The sequence below is a fragment of the Dendrobates tinctorius genome, unplaced genomic scaffold, assembly GCF_039654945.1.
Source record: "Dendrobates tinctorius isolate UK_male_01 unplaced genomic scaffold, ASM3965494v1 ptg000032l, whole genome shotgun sequence".
Lineage (NCBI taxonomy): Eukaryota > Metazoa > Chordata > Amphibia > Anura > Dendrobatidae > Dendrobates > Dendrobates tinctorius.
Window position 1 is genome coordinate 7,190,654 of NW_027361700.1, and position 14,436 is coordinate 7,205,089.

The 14,436-nt window shown below is 40.6% G+C and overlaps 1 protein-coding gene across 5 annotated transcripts in view; it reads left to right on the plus strand.

The window, feature by feature from the left end:
- Positions 1 to 14,436, plus strand: part of LOC141086380 (zinc finger protein 385C-like) — a 453,285-nt gene that overhangs the window by 259,339 nt on the left and 179,510 nt on the right. Inside the window, exon 1 of one of the 5 annotated variants that reach the window (XM_073572362.1) lies at positions 13,440 to 13,820. The exons of the other annotated variants lie outside the window; for them this stretch is intronic. Coding sequence (XP_073428463.1) covers positions 13,811 to 13,820 — 10 coding nt within the window. The 5' untranslated portion in view covers positions 13,440 to 13,810. Of the gene's footprint in view, positions 1 to 13,439; positions 13,821 to 14,436 lie in introns of those variants that run through there. 5 annotated transcript variants of the gene reach the window in all.

The window sequence follows — 14,436 nt, forward strand, 5'->3', positions numbered from 1 at the left end:
TCACTTTATAATACTAATGTCCTCTTCATGACTGTGGTACGCCCATTCACGGGAGTCATATGTAGGCTCTCTCTTTAACTCTGGCCCTAGCGGGGGTCACCGGGTTTTCCCGCTAGGCCACAAGTCTTTCTGACAAAGTCTATTAAAAAGTGTTCAGCCTCCCACGCACCAACCGGCTCCCTTCCAACCTGTTGTCCTGACCCCGGTCAACTCTGGTACTGTATGTTAAAACTGGAAGCGACAGCCCTGCTCACTCGCGGTGTCCCTCTGCAATCTCTAGTCGTCGTCTCCGTGTGGATCTTCGCTGCTTGACCATAGGCAAATGTCTGTTGGTCATGGAGAGGGGAGGACTGGGACTCAGCTCTTGACAGGCGATGTCTGGTCTCCGGGTATAGTCCGGCGTAGGGCACAGGTTCTGGTCTTGACCAGTGCAGTCTTCCTGAACGTAGTCTGGTCCGCGTCGGCTATTCTCTCTCGGCGCAAAATCTGTCTTTGATTTGGCATGCATGGTTTTTATATCTCCGGACTATGTCCTGTGAATCACCTGACCAGGTCCAGCACTCAAAGCTGATCCTCCTGATTGCGTCTGGCCAGCAGATGGCAGTCTTTCCTCACTATGGTCACATCCCACAAGGGATCTTCAGGGGTATCACTGCTTCCTCTTACACAAACACTGAATTTCACAGACCAATCATGCCTGCAAATTGCACACATCACTGGCTCCGTCTGGAGCTCCATGCATTTATCTGCATGATAGATAATACGGGAGATGCCTACTATTTATACGCCCTGGTTTGGTCTGTACACCAGACCTTGACCAACATATGCTGAGATTTTTTCAATGTGAACCTGAGATCGGTGTAGAAAATCACCCATGTGCATTTGCACATAGACTAAAATTGTTTTGTGTGCTGTGTGTGTATGTTCCATTGAGCACATATACCCTAACAATCTCTCATAAACCCCCAAAATTATTAAAATATGAATCTGTGTATCTGTCTCTTCTATTTTATATACATCACATATCTATGACTGCATAATACAAAATGTGCCCATTAGCTAAATGTTAGATGGGATTATCCCTCGTCTCTAATAACAATAATAAACCATGTAAGTCAATCATCGACATATAATAAAAATGGATTGCTCATTAAATTGTAACTAGTAAATAATAGTAATCCTTCAACTTTTTCCAGAGACAAGGCTGAATGGTTAATGAAAGAAGATGGAAGCAGCACTCAATGTAAGCAGTCCATTTATGAATTCATCGGAACGTTCCAGCTCTCTTATCATAGCTGAAACGCTACAGTGTGTGAATTAATGGACTGTGTACATGGATACTGCTTCCATTACTTTCCTTAGGTTTTACATTTTGGAAGTTTAGTCTCTTAGAAATGTCTACCAGCTAGCTGCGGATTACCCATGTTTTGAGTTCTGGTGGACAGAACAGAGGAAACAATGGTGCACTCACTGATTTCGCAATCAAATATTAGGGTTTGAGACATGTACATGTCGGCTTGTTGGTCCCACTTAACTTTTTATACCCATACCCATAGTCTTAAGGCCCTTTTACATTTAGCGATGCACCAGCGATCCGACCAGCGATCCGACCCGGTCAGGATCGCTGGTGCATCGCTAAATGATCGCTAGTGAGCTTTCATACAGAAAGATCTCACAGCGATGCAGCAGCGACGCAGCACACGATACTCGCCTTTCACACACAGCGATCCTGACGTCCTCCCGTCCGCGTCCAGCGTCGCTCGTCGTCACAGCAGGAAGCGCCCGACGAGAAATGGAGCTGGACATTCTCGCGCGATCAGCGATGGACAGCGGGGGAGCCGGTCGCTGGTAAGTATCACACATAGCGATATCGCTAGCAATATCGCTATAACGTCACAAAACCAGTGACGTTTTAGCGATATTGCTAGCGATATCGCTTAGTGTAAAACCCCCTATAGTGCCATAAAAAATCAAATAACAGACATGTATATCTTTTTTCTTTGATAAGCATAAGAGACTGAAGAAATTGATCCCATCAGATTTCTTTTGAGGGACCTCATCATGGCAGCATCTTTGAAAGTTGCATTGATTTTTCAGCCAGGGTGGCTTAAACAATATTAGCATTGTTTCACAGTGAGATTGCCTTGTGGCTAATTGAAACTGAAATCTGAGAAAGCACAGGGAGCAGTCAATAGACCTCTGGGGTAAATGAGTGTAGATAGCTCCCCTGTGGACAATCACACAGGACAGCTCCATCAACATCACAGTGCTAAGCACATGGATGCCTTTCAGAGATAACTGCTCATCCATCTGCTGCCACATCCGACTTTCTGTGGCCAGATCCAACCATACCAGCTTTTCATTTTCTTTATTAACCATTAAAACATTCCTATTGTAATACCGAAGTCCTCACTCCTCCAATGTGGGGAGAAAATTCTGTGTATAGCAAGTACGAAAAATTATTAAGAATTTTGCCTTGATAAATTCCATTGTAGACATTCTTTTATGTATATACTGTATATTACAGTCCCTTTGAAGTGAATTGCACAGTTCCAGTCACAGGTTCTAAGATCTAAATATCTTTCTGTCAGAAAATGCAGGGGCATAGTAATCAGATTTTTCTAACATTTGGTGAGGCATAGGCGACAATTATTATTATTATTATACATTTTTATAGCGCCATTTATTCCATGGCGCTTTACATGTGAAAAGGGGCATACATAGACAAGTACAATATACATGAGCAATACAAGACACACACAAGTACAGGAGGAGAGGGGACACTGCCCGCGAGGGCTCACAGTCTACACAATCGAGACATCTAAGACTTTTGAGTGATATATCTCAAGCCGTTCAACCCCATGAGGACATTTTATTTATCAGGATGCGACAATATATTTTTTATCACCCATACTAGAAAGCCATAAAGTTCTTATTTTTCCATTGACATAGCTGTCGGAGGACATTTTTTTTACAGTATAGATTGCTTTTGACATCATTTTGGATTACATATAATGTATTTAAAACTTACATGAGGGTTTGTTTTTGTGGGGTAACTTGACATTTTCTTTTGTAGCATTTTGCGATATATAAGATTTTTTGTCTGTCATGTTTTGGAAGTAGAGGTGAACAAAAATAGTGCCAGTCTTCTTTGTATTTTTTTGCAGAGCCTTACAGACCCAGCACTATACAATTAAAGCGTATGTTTTATATTTTTCCATTTTTAATATGATCAAAACGATTTTTACAGTTAATTAACTTTCTTAACTTTCTTTTTTTTACTTCTGGGAACATGTATGAGCCTGCTCCTATAATACACTAAATTATTTTCGCATTGCAGTTGATGCCAAGCACTTTTTTTTCACCCAGCCATTGACAGTATTTAGCAGGACTAATCAGATGGCAGACCTAGGAGCAATATTTAGAACCCATAAGCACTACACGATTGCATGGCAGTAGGGTAACAAAGGAAGCCTCCTCTTTCTGTCTCATCTCTAAGGGCCCCGTCACACATAGCAACTTACCAGCGATCCCGACAACGATATGAACTTGTCAGGATCGCTGGTGTGTTGCTACATGATCGCTGGTGAGCTGTCAAACAGGCAGCTTCACCAGCGATCAGCACCTGCGACAGGAGGGTAACAAGCGACGCACGTCGCTTAGTTACCCACTGTGTACCTTAGTTACCAGCGCGCTGGTGCAGGGAGCTGGTAACCAAGGTACACATCGGGTTTCTAAGCATAAAAGGGAACCTGTGATGTTCTGAAACACAATTTACATGAAGATTAGGGTTAATCTGAAGGTTAATAGCATTAAAATAATGTCTACCCTGTCTTACTGGAGCAGCAGTTGTAGGATGAAAATGAACTTATGTCTTCCCAGCGGCTGCTCACTCATAGATGGGATACAGGGAACGGTTATGGCTATAGTCACTGCTAATGCAATCACTCTGCCGAGTCTTTTTTATTCACAGCCTGCTCTACACACATGTTGTAAAGCATACTGTCAAAGTGTAGGGGAGTGATCATAGCCGCACCCACAGTATAGTCAGTGGTAACTGATCCCTGTACTATCCCTATGACTGGAAACTAGTGGCCGCAGGGAGGATATAAGTTTTCTCACTGTAGCCACTGCTCCAGTAAGGCAGGAAAGCAGGATTTTAACACTAATTACCTGCAGATTAACCCTATATTCAAAGGAAAAAGAGTTTACGGCTATAACAAGCTCCCTTTAAAATGTATGATATATATCATAGCGATATAAAGTTTCTTAACAATGCAATTATTTTAATACATAGTAAAAAATCATTTAACTCTTACCTGTTGTTTCAGATGAATTTTCAGAATAGCTGTTCTATGTGTATATGTGAGCAATGACACTATATTTGGCCTTTATATGACTTGTAGCCTGCATTTTCTCCAGTTTTCCTCTCTGTAGGCTCTGTCTGTGATTTTCAGTAGCACATGTTCAAAAGCAACAGCAACATAGAGAATCTTATACAGCAGTACTGAGCAGTGTAGCTGTAAAGGCCAAACCAGATCTCCCACTTCAGATCTCCCACTTTGCACTGATGAGGGGCAGTACCCCAAAACAGTGTCTGCAAATGGAGATTCTGGCTTGGCTTTTATCCTAAGTCATGTAACTAGGCTCGTTAAAGGGTCAACATTGACTTTTAGGATTGCTACCTCCAATAGGTGGCACTAGAGTTCTAGTCCTCTTCCTCTCTGAAGAGACAATTTGCATAATTAGCATATTTCCCAGAGGAGCATTGCGGCTTTAAGTCTCCTCACCTCGACATGGTTAGCATGTCATTCTCCGCAAGGAGAAATGATACTTCTTGTAAAGTTACTGTCACACTTATCGATGTACCAGTGATCCCGACCAGGGATATGACGCGGTCAGGATCGCTGGTGCATCGCTAAGTGGTCGCTAGTGAGCTGCCACACAGGCAGATCTCACCAGCGACATCGCAGGGGACGGGGGTCGCTACTTACCTGTCACACTAGGCGATCCTGTGTCCTCCCACCCGGCTCCACGCTCGTCGCTCGTCTCTCCACAGGAAGCGCCGCAGGAAGCTGACGACGAGAAACGGTCCTGGATGTTCTCTCGCGATCAGCGATAACCAGCGGGGGAGCGGTCGGAGGTAAGTATCAGACACAGCGATATCGCTAGGAATATCGCTATAACGTCACAAGTTATAGCGATATTGCTAGCTATATCGCTTAGTGTGCAGTACCTTAAATCTATCACTTTTCAGAAGCTACACTGTGTGTCTGTATCTCACTCTGCTTCTCATCTTGCTTGATGGACTCCAATAGGCATCTGTAATCTGATTTCCCAATGGAATGACAGTCTGTCTTGAACAATATGTACTTTAGTTGTATTTCTAGCTTTTTTCTAACTTCAGGCATCGTTACAGCAATAAGAGAAATGTTATGTAAACAAAGCATATTTTTTTCATTGCAACTATGTAAACAAGCATACCAGTGGGTATTTTATACTATATTTATACATATTAGACTAGCAGGTGGTCTAGTGATTCATGCATTGTGGGCGGTCCTATTCATTGATTGACAACCTTCCCTGTATGACTGCATGCAGAGATAGCTGTCATAACCCTAATCTTCATGTAAATTGTGTTTCAGAACATCACAAGTTCCCTTTTATGGTTATCCAACTTATTTGAAAAAAAAAAAAGCTTCAAGTTGAAAAGGAAACAGTATGGAATGGTACTGCTGTGGGCAATGATTGGCTGCAGCAGTCACATACTTGTCGCTTTAAGGGAACCAGTCAAAATGAAAATGCAGTCCAATCTTCATGCATTGTATTACAGAGCAAGGGGGGTTGAGCAGATTTATATTACATTTTGTGAGACAAGATTCAATATAATATGTGTTTAAACCTTTGCTTGTGGGTTTCTGGTCCAGTGGTCCTATCACTGACTGACAGCATACTGAGTGCATACAGAGGGAGTTACAGTCACTGATAGGACCACCCACTGGACCAGAAACCCAAAAGCAAAGGCTTAAATAGTTAAAATACAAGTTATATTGAATCTTGTCTAACAAAACTATATACAGTATATACACTGCTCAATAAAATATAGGGAACACTTAAACAACAGAATATAACTCCTAGTAAATCAAACTTCTGTGAAATCAAACTGTCCACTTAGGAAGCAACACTGATTGACAATCAATTTCACATGCTGTTGTGCAAATGGAATAGACAACAGATGGAAATTATTGGCAATTATCAAGACACCCTCAATAAAGGAGTGGTTCTGCAGGTGGGGACCACAGACCACATCTCAGTACCAATGCTTTCTGGCTGATGTTTTGGTCACTTTTGAATGTTGATTGTGCTTTCACACTCGTGGTAGCATGAGACGGACTCTACAACCCACACAAGTGACTCAGGTAGTGCAGCTCATCCAGGATGGCACATCAATGAGAGCTGTGGCAAGAAGGTTTGCTGTGTCTGTCAGCGTAGTGTCCAGAGGCTGGAGGCGCTACCAGGAGACAGGCCAGTACACCAGGAGACGTTGATGGGGCCGTAGGAGGGCAACAACCCAACAGCAGGACCGCTACCTCAGCCTTTGTGCAAGGAGGAACAGGAGGAGCACTGCAAGAGCCCTGAAAAATTACCTCCAGTAGGCCACAAATGTGCATGTGTTTGCACAACGGTTAGAAACCAACTCCATGAGGATGGTCTGAGGGCCCAACGTCCACAGATGGGGCTTGTTCTCACAGCCCAACACCGTGCAGGACGTTTGGCATTTGCCACAGAACACCAGGATTGGCAAATTCGCCACTAGCGCCCTGTGCTCTTCACAGATGAAAGCAGGGTCACACTGAGCACATGTGACAGACATGACAGAGTCTGGAGATGCCGTGGAGAGCGATCTGCCTGCAACATCCTTCAGCATGACCGATTTGGCCGTGGTTCAGTAGTGGTGTGGGTAGGATTTCTTTGGAGGGCCACACAGCCCTCCATGTGCTCGCCAGAGGTAGCCTGACTGCCATTAGGTACTGAGATGAGATCCTCAGACCCCTTGTGAGACCATATGCTGGTGCGGTTGGCCCTGGGCTCCTCCTAATGCAAGACAATGCCAGACGTCATGTGACTGGAGTGTGTCAGCAGTTTCTGCATGATGAAGGCATTGAAGCTATGGACTGGCCCGCCCGTTCCCCAGACCTGAATCCGATTGAGCAAATCTGGGACATCATGTCTCGCTCCATCCACCAACGTCATGTTGCACCACAGACTGTCCAGGAGCATGCCCAGGTGTCATAGGGAGGTCAAACAGGCACGAGGAGGCCACACACACTACTGAGCATTATTTCCTTGTCTTGAGGCATTTCCACTGAAGTTGGATCTGCCTGTAATTTGATTTTTCACTTTGATTTTGAGTATCCTTCAAAATCCAGACCTCCGTGGGATATTAATTTTGATTTACATTGCTCATTTTTATGTTTTATTGTACTCAGCGCATGCCACTATGTAATGAATAAAGATTTGCAGCTGCGATATTTCATTTAGTGATATCTACGATGTGGTATCTTAGTGTTCCCTTTATTTTTTTGAGCAGTATATATATAATAACATGGTGCCTACAGATTGGACTGCATTTTCATGATGACAGGTTCCCTTTAAACAACAAACTGGGGGGACTACAAAAACATGCTGGATTGCTGGGGGAGAGATTAGCCCCTTAACCGCCGATATGCCTTTTAATGGCGGCAGTTAAGGGTACTTTTTTCTCAGCGCCACTTTTTAACGGCGCTGAGAAATATGGGTATAGCGCCCTCAGCGTCAGAAAATCTCTGGGGTCTCGTGACTCGGGGTTGCTGAGACCCCAGAGAACATGATGTGGGTCTGTTTTTATTGTCCCCAGTCTTGCGATCACAAAAAAAGGTCAAATTTTCCGGTTATTTCTATCTAATCTGATATGATCTAGCAATGGGGTTCCCTCCCAAGCCCCCCCGATACCTCCAGAGTCCTTGGACCCTCCAGCTCTGTCCCCCAGCGTCTTCTTCAGGGAAGAAGATGGTGGGCACATGTGCAATGCCGAGATCTGCCAGCTGGCACCCGGCAACAATAGGAGATTTTTCCTATTGGTTCATTTTGATCACTTTGATAGACCCTATCACAGTGATCAAAATAAAAAATAGTAAATCAACCCCCTCCCCATTATCACCCCTTTAGTTAGATAAAAATAATTAAATTAAAAAATGTATATTTCTTCGTTTTTCCATTAGGGTTAGGGTTGGAGTTAGGGTTAGGGTTGGGGCTAGGGTTAGGGTTGGGGCTAAGGTTAGAGTTGGGTTAGAGTTTGGGCTAGGGTTAAGGTTAGGGCTAGGGTTAGGGTTGGGGTTTGGGTTGTGTTGGAGTTAGGGTTGTGTTAGGGTTACGGTTAGGGTTACAGTTGTGGGGTTGGAGATAGGATTGAGTTGTGGTTAGGGTTCTGTTGTGGTTAGGATTGTGTTGGTGTTAGGGTTGTGTTGGGGATACAGTTGTACTGTTGTGATGGGGATATAGTTGGGGTGTTGGGGTTAAGGTTAGAGTTGGGATTTGGGTCAGGGGTAGGGTTGTGTTAGGGTTGGAGATAGAATTGGGGGTTTCCTCTGTTTAGGTACATCAGGGATCTCCAAACACAACATGGTGCCCGCCTTTGATTCCAGCCAATTTTGCATTCATATAGTCAAAAGGTGCTTCATCCATTCTGAGCCCTACCATGTACCCAAACAGTGGCTTTCCCCCACATACGGGGTATTGGCGTACTCAGGAGAAATTGCACAACAAATTTTGTGGTCCTTTTTCTCCTGATACCCTTGTGAAAATAGAAAAGTTTGGTTCCAAAGTAAATTTTTGGTGAAAAAGTAAATTGTTCATTTTTCCTTCCACATTGCTTTAGTCCTTGTGAAGCACCTGAAGCGTTAACACACTTCTTGAATGTTATTTTGAGCACCTTGAGGGATGCAGGTTTTAGAATGGTGTCACTTTGGGGTATTTTCTGTCATATTGACCTCCCAAACTCGCTTCAAACGTGAGGTGGTCCCTCCCTCGTTGGTCAACTTTTAACCCTTATAACTTCATAACAAAAAAAAATCCTTTCCAAAATTGTGCTAATGTAAAGTAGACATGTAGAAAATGTTATTTATTAACTATCTTGTGTGATATGACTCTCCGATTTAAGGGCACAAAAATTAAAAGTTTGAAAATTGCAAAAATTTTTGCCAAATTTCGGTGTTTTTTTTTCAGAAATAAACGCAAGTCATAGCAAATAAATTTAACCACTAACATGAAGTACATACAATATGTCATGAAAAAAGTCTCAGAATCAGTGGGATCCATTGAAGTGTTCCAGCACTATACCCTCATAAAATGACAGTGGTCAGAATTGTAAAAATTGGCTTGGTCGCTAAGTACAAAATTGGCTCTGTCACTAAAGGGTTAAGGAGAAGTTGAGTTTTGGTTCTTTTTTAGTTTTTATAATATTTGTAGTGTTTTTTATATTTTGTTAAGAACTTGAAATTGTGTGATTATGACATGTATTTGGTAGGACATCTATGAAAACTCAGACTATGTAGCTGATATCCATGGTGGAGCAGCACAAAACAATTTGCATTGTTCCATTTAATCTTTTTGTTTTCAGCATGCTCGGATGATTTGTAACAATCCTGCAGTGATGAACAAAATACTGGAGGAAATGTTACATCTATTGCTAATTTATCTCCAGTTGAATTCATTCTATTGTTCCCTGTTATCTGCCATTACTCTTAACAAAATGGAAATATTACAACTAAACAGGATTTGTGACCAAAAACCTACAACGTGAAAATGCCGTAGTTGCTTCCATTGTGTATATAAAAGTAAAATGAACATCAGCTAGTTGCCCGAACAGGCTGATGTGGCTTTATCTGTACGAACCAAGGGGTAGATTCAACTTCTCCCCAAGACTTTCTCCTTCATCTTATGGGTTTACTCAGCAAGCTGCGAAATCCATTATAGTCCAATAATTCACTTTAATAGTATTTAATGATCTGTAATGTCCATTGTCCCATAGAGAATAGGATCCTGTGAAAACAAGTGGTGCATATAATAGGATGATCATGACGCTTTGCAAGGTGACCCCCGCAGTAGTCTGCTGGGACAGGGCCATGTGAATGGGGTCATTCTTATGTAAATGAGGGTAACATGCATGGGATGGAGTCAATTTAAAGGGCTTACTGCATGCTGGATGCACTTGGCACCTGGGTGCATCCCACAGTAGATGAGGTCTGCAAGCAATGCCTACATCCAATCTCATGTCAGAATGGTCTAAAGTGATGTGATAGAGTCCAGATGGCTATATATTAGTAATTTAAATCAAATATCATGATATTTACCTGCAAAATAAAATCAAGATAGCACATTGTGAAAATGGTAACACTATGCCCCTATGTATGTACACACGTGTGTATATATATATATATATATATATATATATATATATATAGATAGATATATAGATATACAATACATATATAATACATATACAGTGTGTGTGTATATATATATATATATATATATATATATATAGATATACGATACATATATAGTGTATATATATATATATATATATATATATATATATATTTACACACACATAAAAGGAACAAAAAAAATATTCCTATTCTCTCCAGATCCTAGTAATATAAATATATAAATGATTACTAGAATGTAAGAATCACATTACATTTCATATCCCTAATGACAATCATGGCTTGCCTTACCTACACACAATACATTACAATGTAAGAGATTATTACTTCTTTTCATTAAGAAAAATCTCACAAATCTGATGTTTATTTCCCCTTTTTCCCATAAGTTTTGTCACATGTTATTAATGACCATCATTTTATAAAATGATATCAATCAGGCACTTTGAGGGGGGAAAAAAAAGATAATACGGGATGAAGGAAGGCTGGAGAACACAGAAAGGAGACTGAATAGACTGAATTGCCTCCCAGTCGGGGCGATGATGAGGGGTTATTACAATTAATTATTGCTAGAAAGATTGGGACAGATGTACGGTTCGTTTTGTATTTTTTTTTCTTAAAGAGAGAAAGAAAAAAATCAAGTAGATGTTCTTTGTGTTTAAGCAAAAAAAATTATATTTTTTTACTGTTTTTTCCTCTGATCCTATTTTTGTACATTCAAATATTCTATATATTATACAAAATATTTTAGATATTAACAACGATTTTCAAACCAAGCGTTTTCTTAAAATGTACAAAATGTGGTTGAAAATTGGATTCATTATACATTTTGTAATAATGTATAGAATATAAATCATAGTTTTCTTTTTTTACATGTATTATTCCCCTTTCTGTAACATATTTATATATTTCATTCATATTTTTTTCTTAAGAATTAAAAAGTATTATTTACAGTGTATCATATTCCATTGGGAAAATTTGTTTTAATCTAAAAAAAAAAAAAATGTAGATCTGCTATTTTCATAAGTGGCGCGCCTGAATATTCACAGTGATAGGCTCACAACCAACGAATCAGTGGGCACGTCTCATACAGGTGTCACGTTTTACTAGTATAAAGAAAAGTAGTATCTCATTGGATGCAGAGCTTCAGATAGAGAAGGAGGAAAGTCCTAGGAAAGTGTCTAGCAGCTTTTAGTTTTAGAAAGAATAAATTATTATATTAAAAATTATTGCGTTAAACCAGATTCCCTCAATGTAAAGTTTTATCTCTTAAACGTATTTTGTCTGTTTGGCAAGGGACACACAGGGAGATTTTTTCGGAAGTCCTTTGATTTTTTTTTTTTTTTGCATTTTATCACAATTTCTACTGGTGCAATCCTAGTAAATTATAAATGACATTTGCTTATTATGTTTTTTTAGTTAATTGTAAAAGTGTATTGCAAATTATGTGAATCCCTAGATGCTAACTATCATGGATTTCTGCAAATAAAGCCATTTATTGTTTAATGAAGAGTAATAGAATCTTCTAGTTAATTTTCTTGTGATTTTAAGATCTCCGCTTGCTGTCATTCAATACCAACCTTCACTGTTTATCTCTGCAGAGAAAAACTGTTTGTGCCATGTAATAATCATACTGATGCCCCGGCTCATAGCAAGAAACAGCTCAGATAAATGAATGGAAACCAATCTAGGTCCAGCACATCACCAGGAAGCGAACAATGAGGATTTATTTTAAATGTCAGAAAGCAGAGATGTTAAAAAGCAAGGACATTTTAGAAAAATAGAAGCATAAAGATTTAACTTTTTTTTTTTTTTCATAATAGTAGAGATTTTTTTCCAAACGTAGAAAATATCATACCGAATAAGGGTTTCCTTTGAATGACAGCAAGCAGAGATCTTGACAACTACGAGAAATTGAGGAAGTGAGCATTAAGATTTTTTTTTTTAATCAAACAGATCGATTTATATAGATAGATATATTGATTTTTCTCCATAATATAGGAAATATAATAACCTTCTAATGTACCACACATATAAGGTTAATAAAGCATTTGCCGCTATCATCTAAGACAAATTATGAGCTAAGTACGGTAAGAAGAAAGATGAAAATTGGTCATTTTTACCACCATAGACAAATATTCCCAGTAGAATGTTATCTCTAGTATACCCAGTCGTTTTTCAGTCTATACTTTCATCTCACCCTTGACTTCTAACCCTGCATCTCTACTTCTGCTGCTCCTGGGACCATACAAATATATGTCTGCCCTCCATTTACATTTACGCCCCGTGCGAGACATTTCTAGACCTTTTCCATTCCATATATACATACATCCAGCACAGAGAATGGATTTTTACATATATTAATGACAGCAAACTATTTTCGGAGGACCTTGTAATCTAAGAGGCAAGCGTCACAGTCTGCACAGGGATTTGTTTGATCACATTTGACAGAATGAGTAGTGGATTACAGGACAGATCCCCCAGCAAAAGTGGTAGAGGCTATAATATGTAAAATATTTCAGAGCTAATCTGTACACGGTATTATCCCGGAGGATGATAATCAGATATAACCTGAGCTTTCCCTATTGATAGCGAAAAGCTCGACTGACGGGATAATTGGATCTTATCAGACTTCAAACAGCCTTTGCCTGAAACACACTTTGTTCCTTCCTTTTAACTGTGTTTGCATAACATTTTGCAAAAGATGGATTTGTTTCATACAGATAAATACACAAAAAGTCAATAGCAGAAGTCTACCGGCGATCGGCGGAGCTGACAGTCTATGGATGAGTTGACGTTCTCTCACCTTTGCGTCCCAGCTCCTAGAAGGACACAGAATGGCGCATGATGCAGTGGTAACCCATCTTCTAAAGTGTGCCAGGGAAATGAGTGTGAAGGAGACTGGCATGCCCTCAGTGTGAGAGGCGATGAGAAGTACATTGTGACTTCTCTCCCTCTACCCACCCCTCCTTACCAACTCCTTAGACCTCCCATCCGATTTGTATGTTAATACTGTATCTTTTGGTTTGCAGAGCTCTCAGCTGGGAGAGGCTACACTAGGTAATTTCTGCATCCGTGATTGGGTTAAAGCGAGGGCCAGTGGCTGCGGAGAGAGTGCCGCTTGTTTACCTCCTACAGGCAGAGATCATTGGAGCATTAAGCTTTTAATTGAGGTATAAGTGTATCATTTGGGAAGGTGAACAAATTGGAGGCCAGTCGCCTCTCTATCAGGGGCAGCCAGAAAGATCTGCGTGCGGATGCAGCCGCTCTGCAAAATCTGATAGCGATTTCGGAGGGGAAGACGGAACAATAAGACGTAATCAAGAATGCTGCTAGGTAAGTGAACGCAACTTTGGTGTAATGCCATCGTACTCACCCTCTCTGCGTGTCTAAATGTTCGCGAAATCCTTGGTTTCTGCTGCCAAGATGAGGTTTCTGGCCAAGCGCATAACGCCGGTGTGGAGACCTGGAATGCTGGGGAAATGGATGGCAAGAAGGGTAGGGCGCTGAAAAAAATTGCTGAGCCTGAACGCTTGGACAATCTTAGTCTTTTTTAATTATTATTATGGCATTAGTTTCTTCTGGTGGCCACCTATAATTTTGAAGGTTGGTGCTCAGCTCGACAATGACTGTTGATATGTGTGGCTGGTGGTAGATCAGACGTGTGACCTTGGTATGTTTTTGGATAATGTATAGGGTCTATGGTTTTGCAGAAGAAAGGAAATAGGAAATGAGAGGTATATATCCAAAATGGTCGAAGAAAGATGCTCGGTTTGGAAGGTCTTCAAAAGAGGAAAGGGGTTTATATTACCATGGTTATGGCGGCTTATCAATATGCACCCTTAGCATGTCAATTAGCAAGACCTGCAGATGTTTTTCATTGGAATCATTAGTTGGACATATATGTTTATGTGTTATTATGTATACAAGTGGGAGATAATAATGCCACATT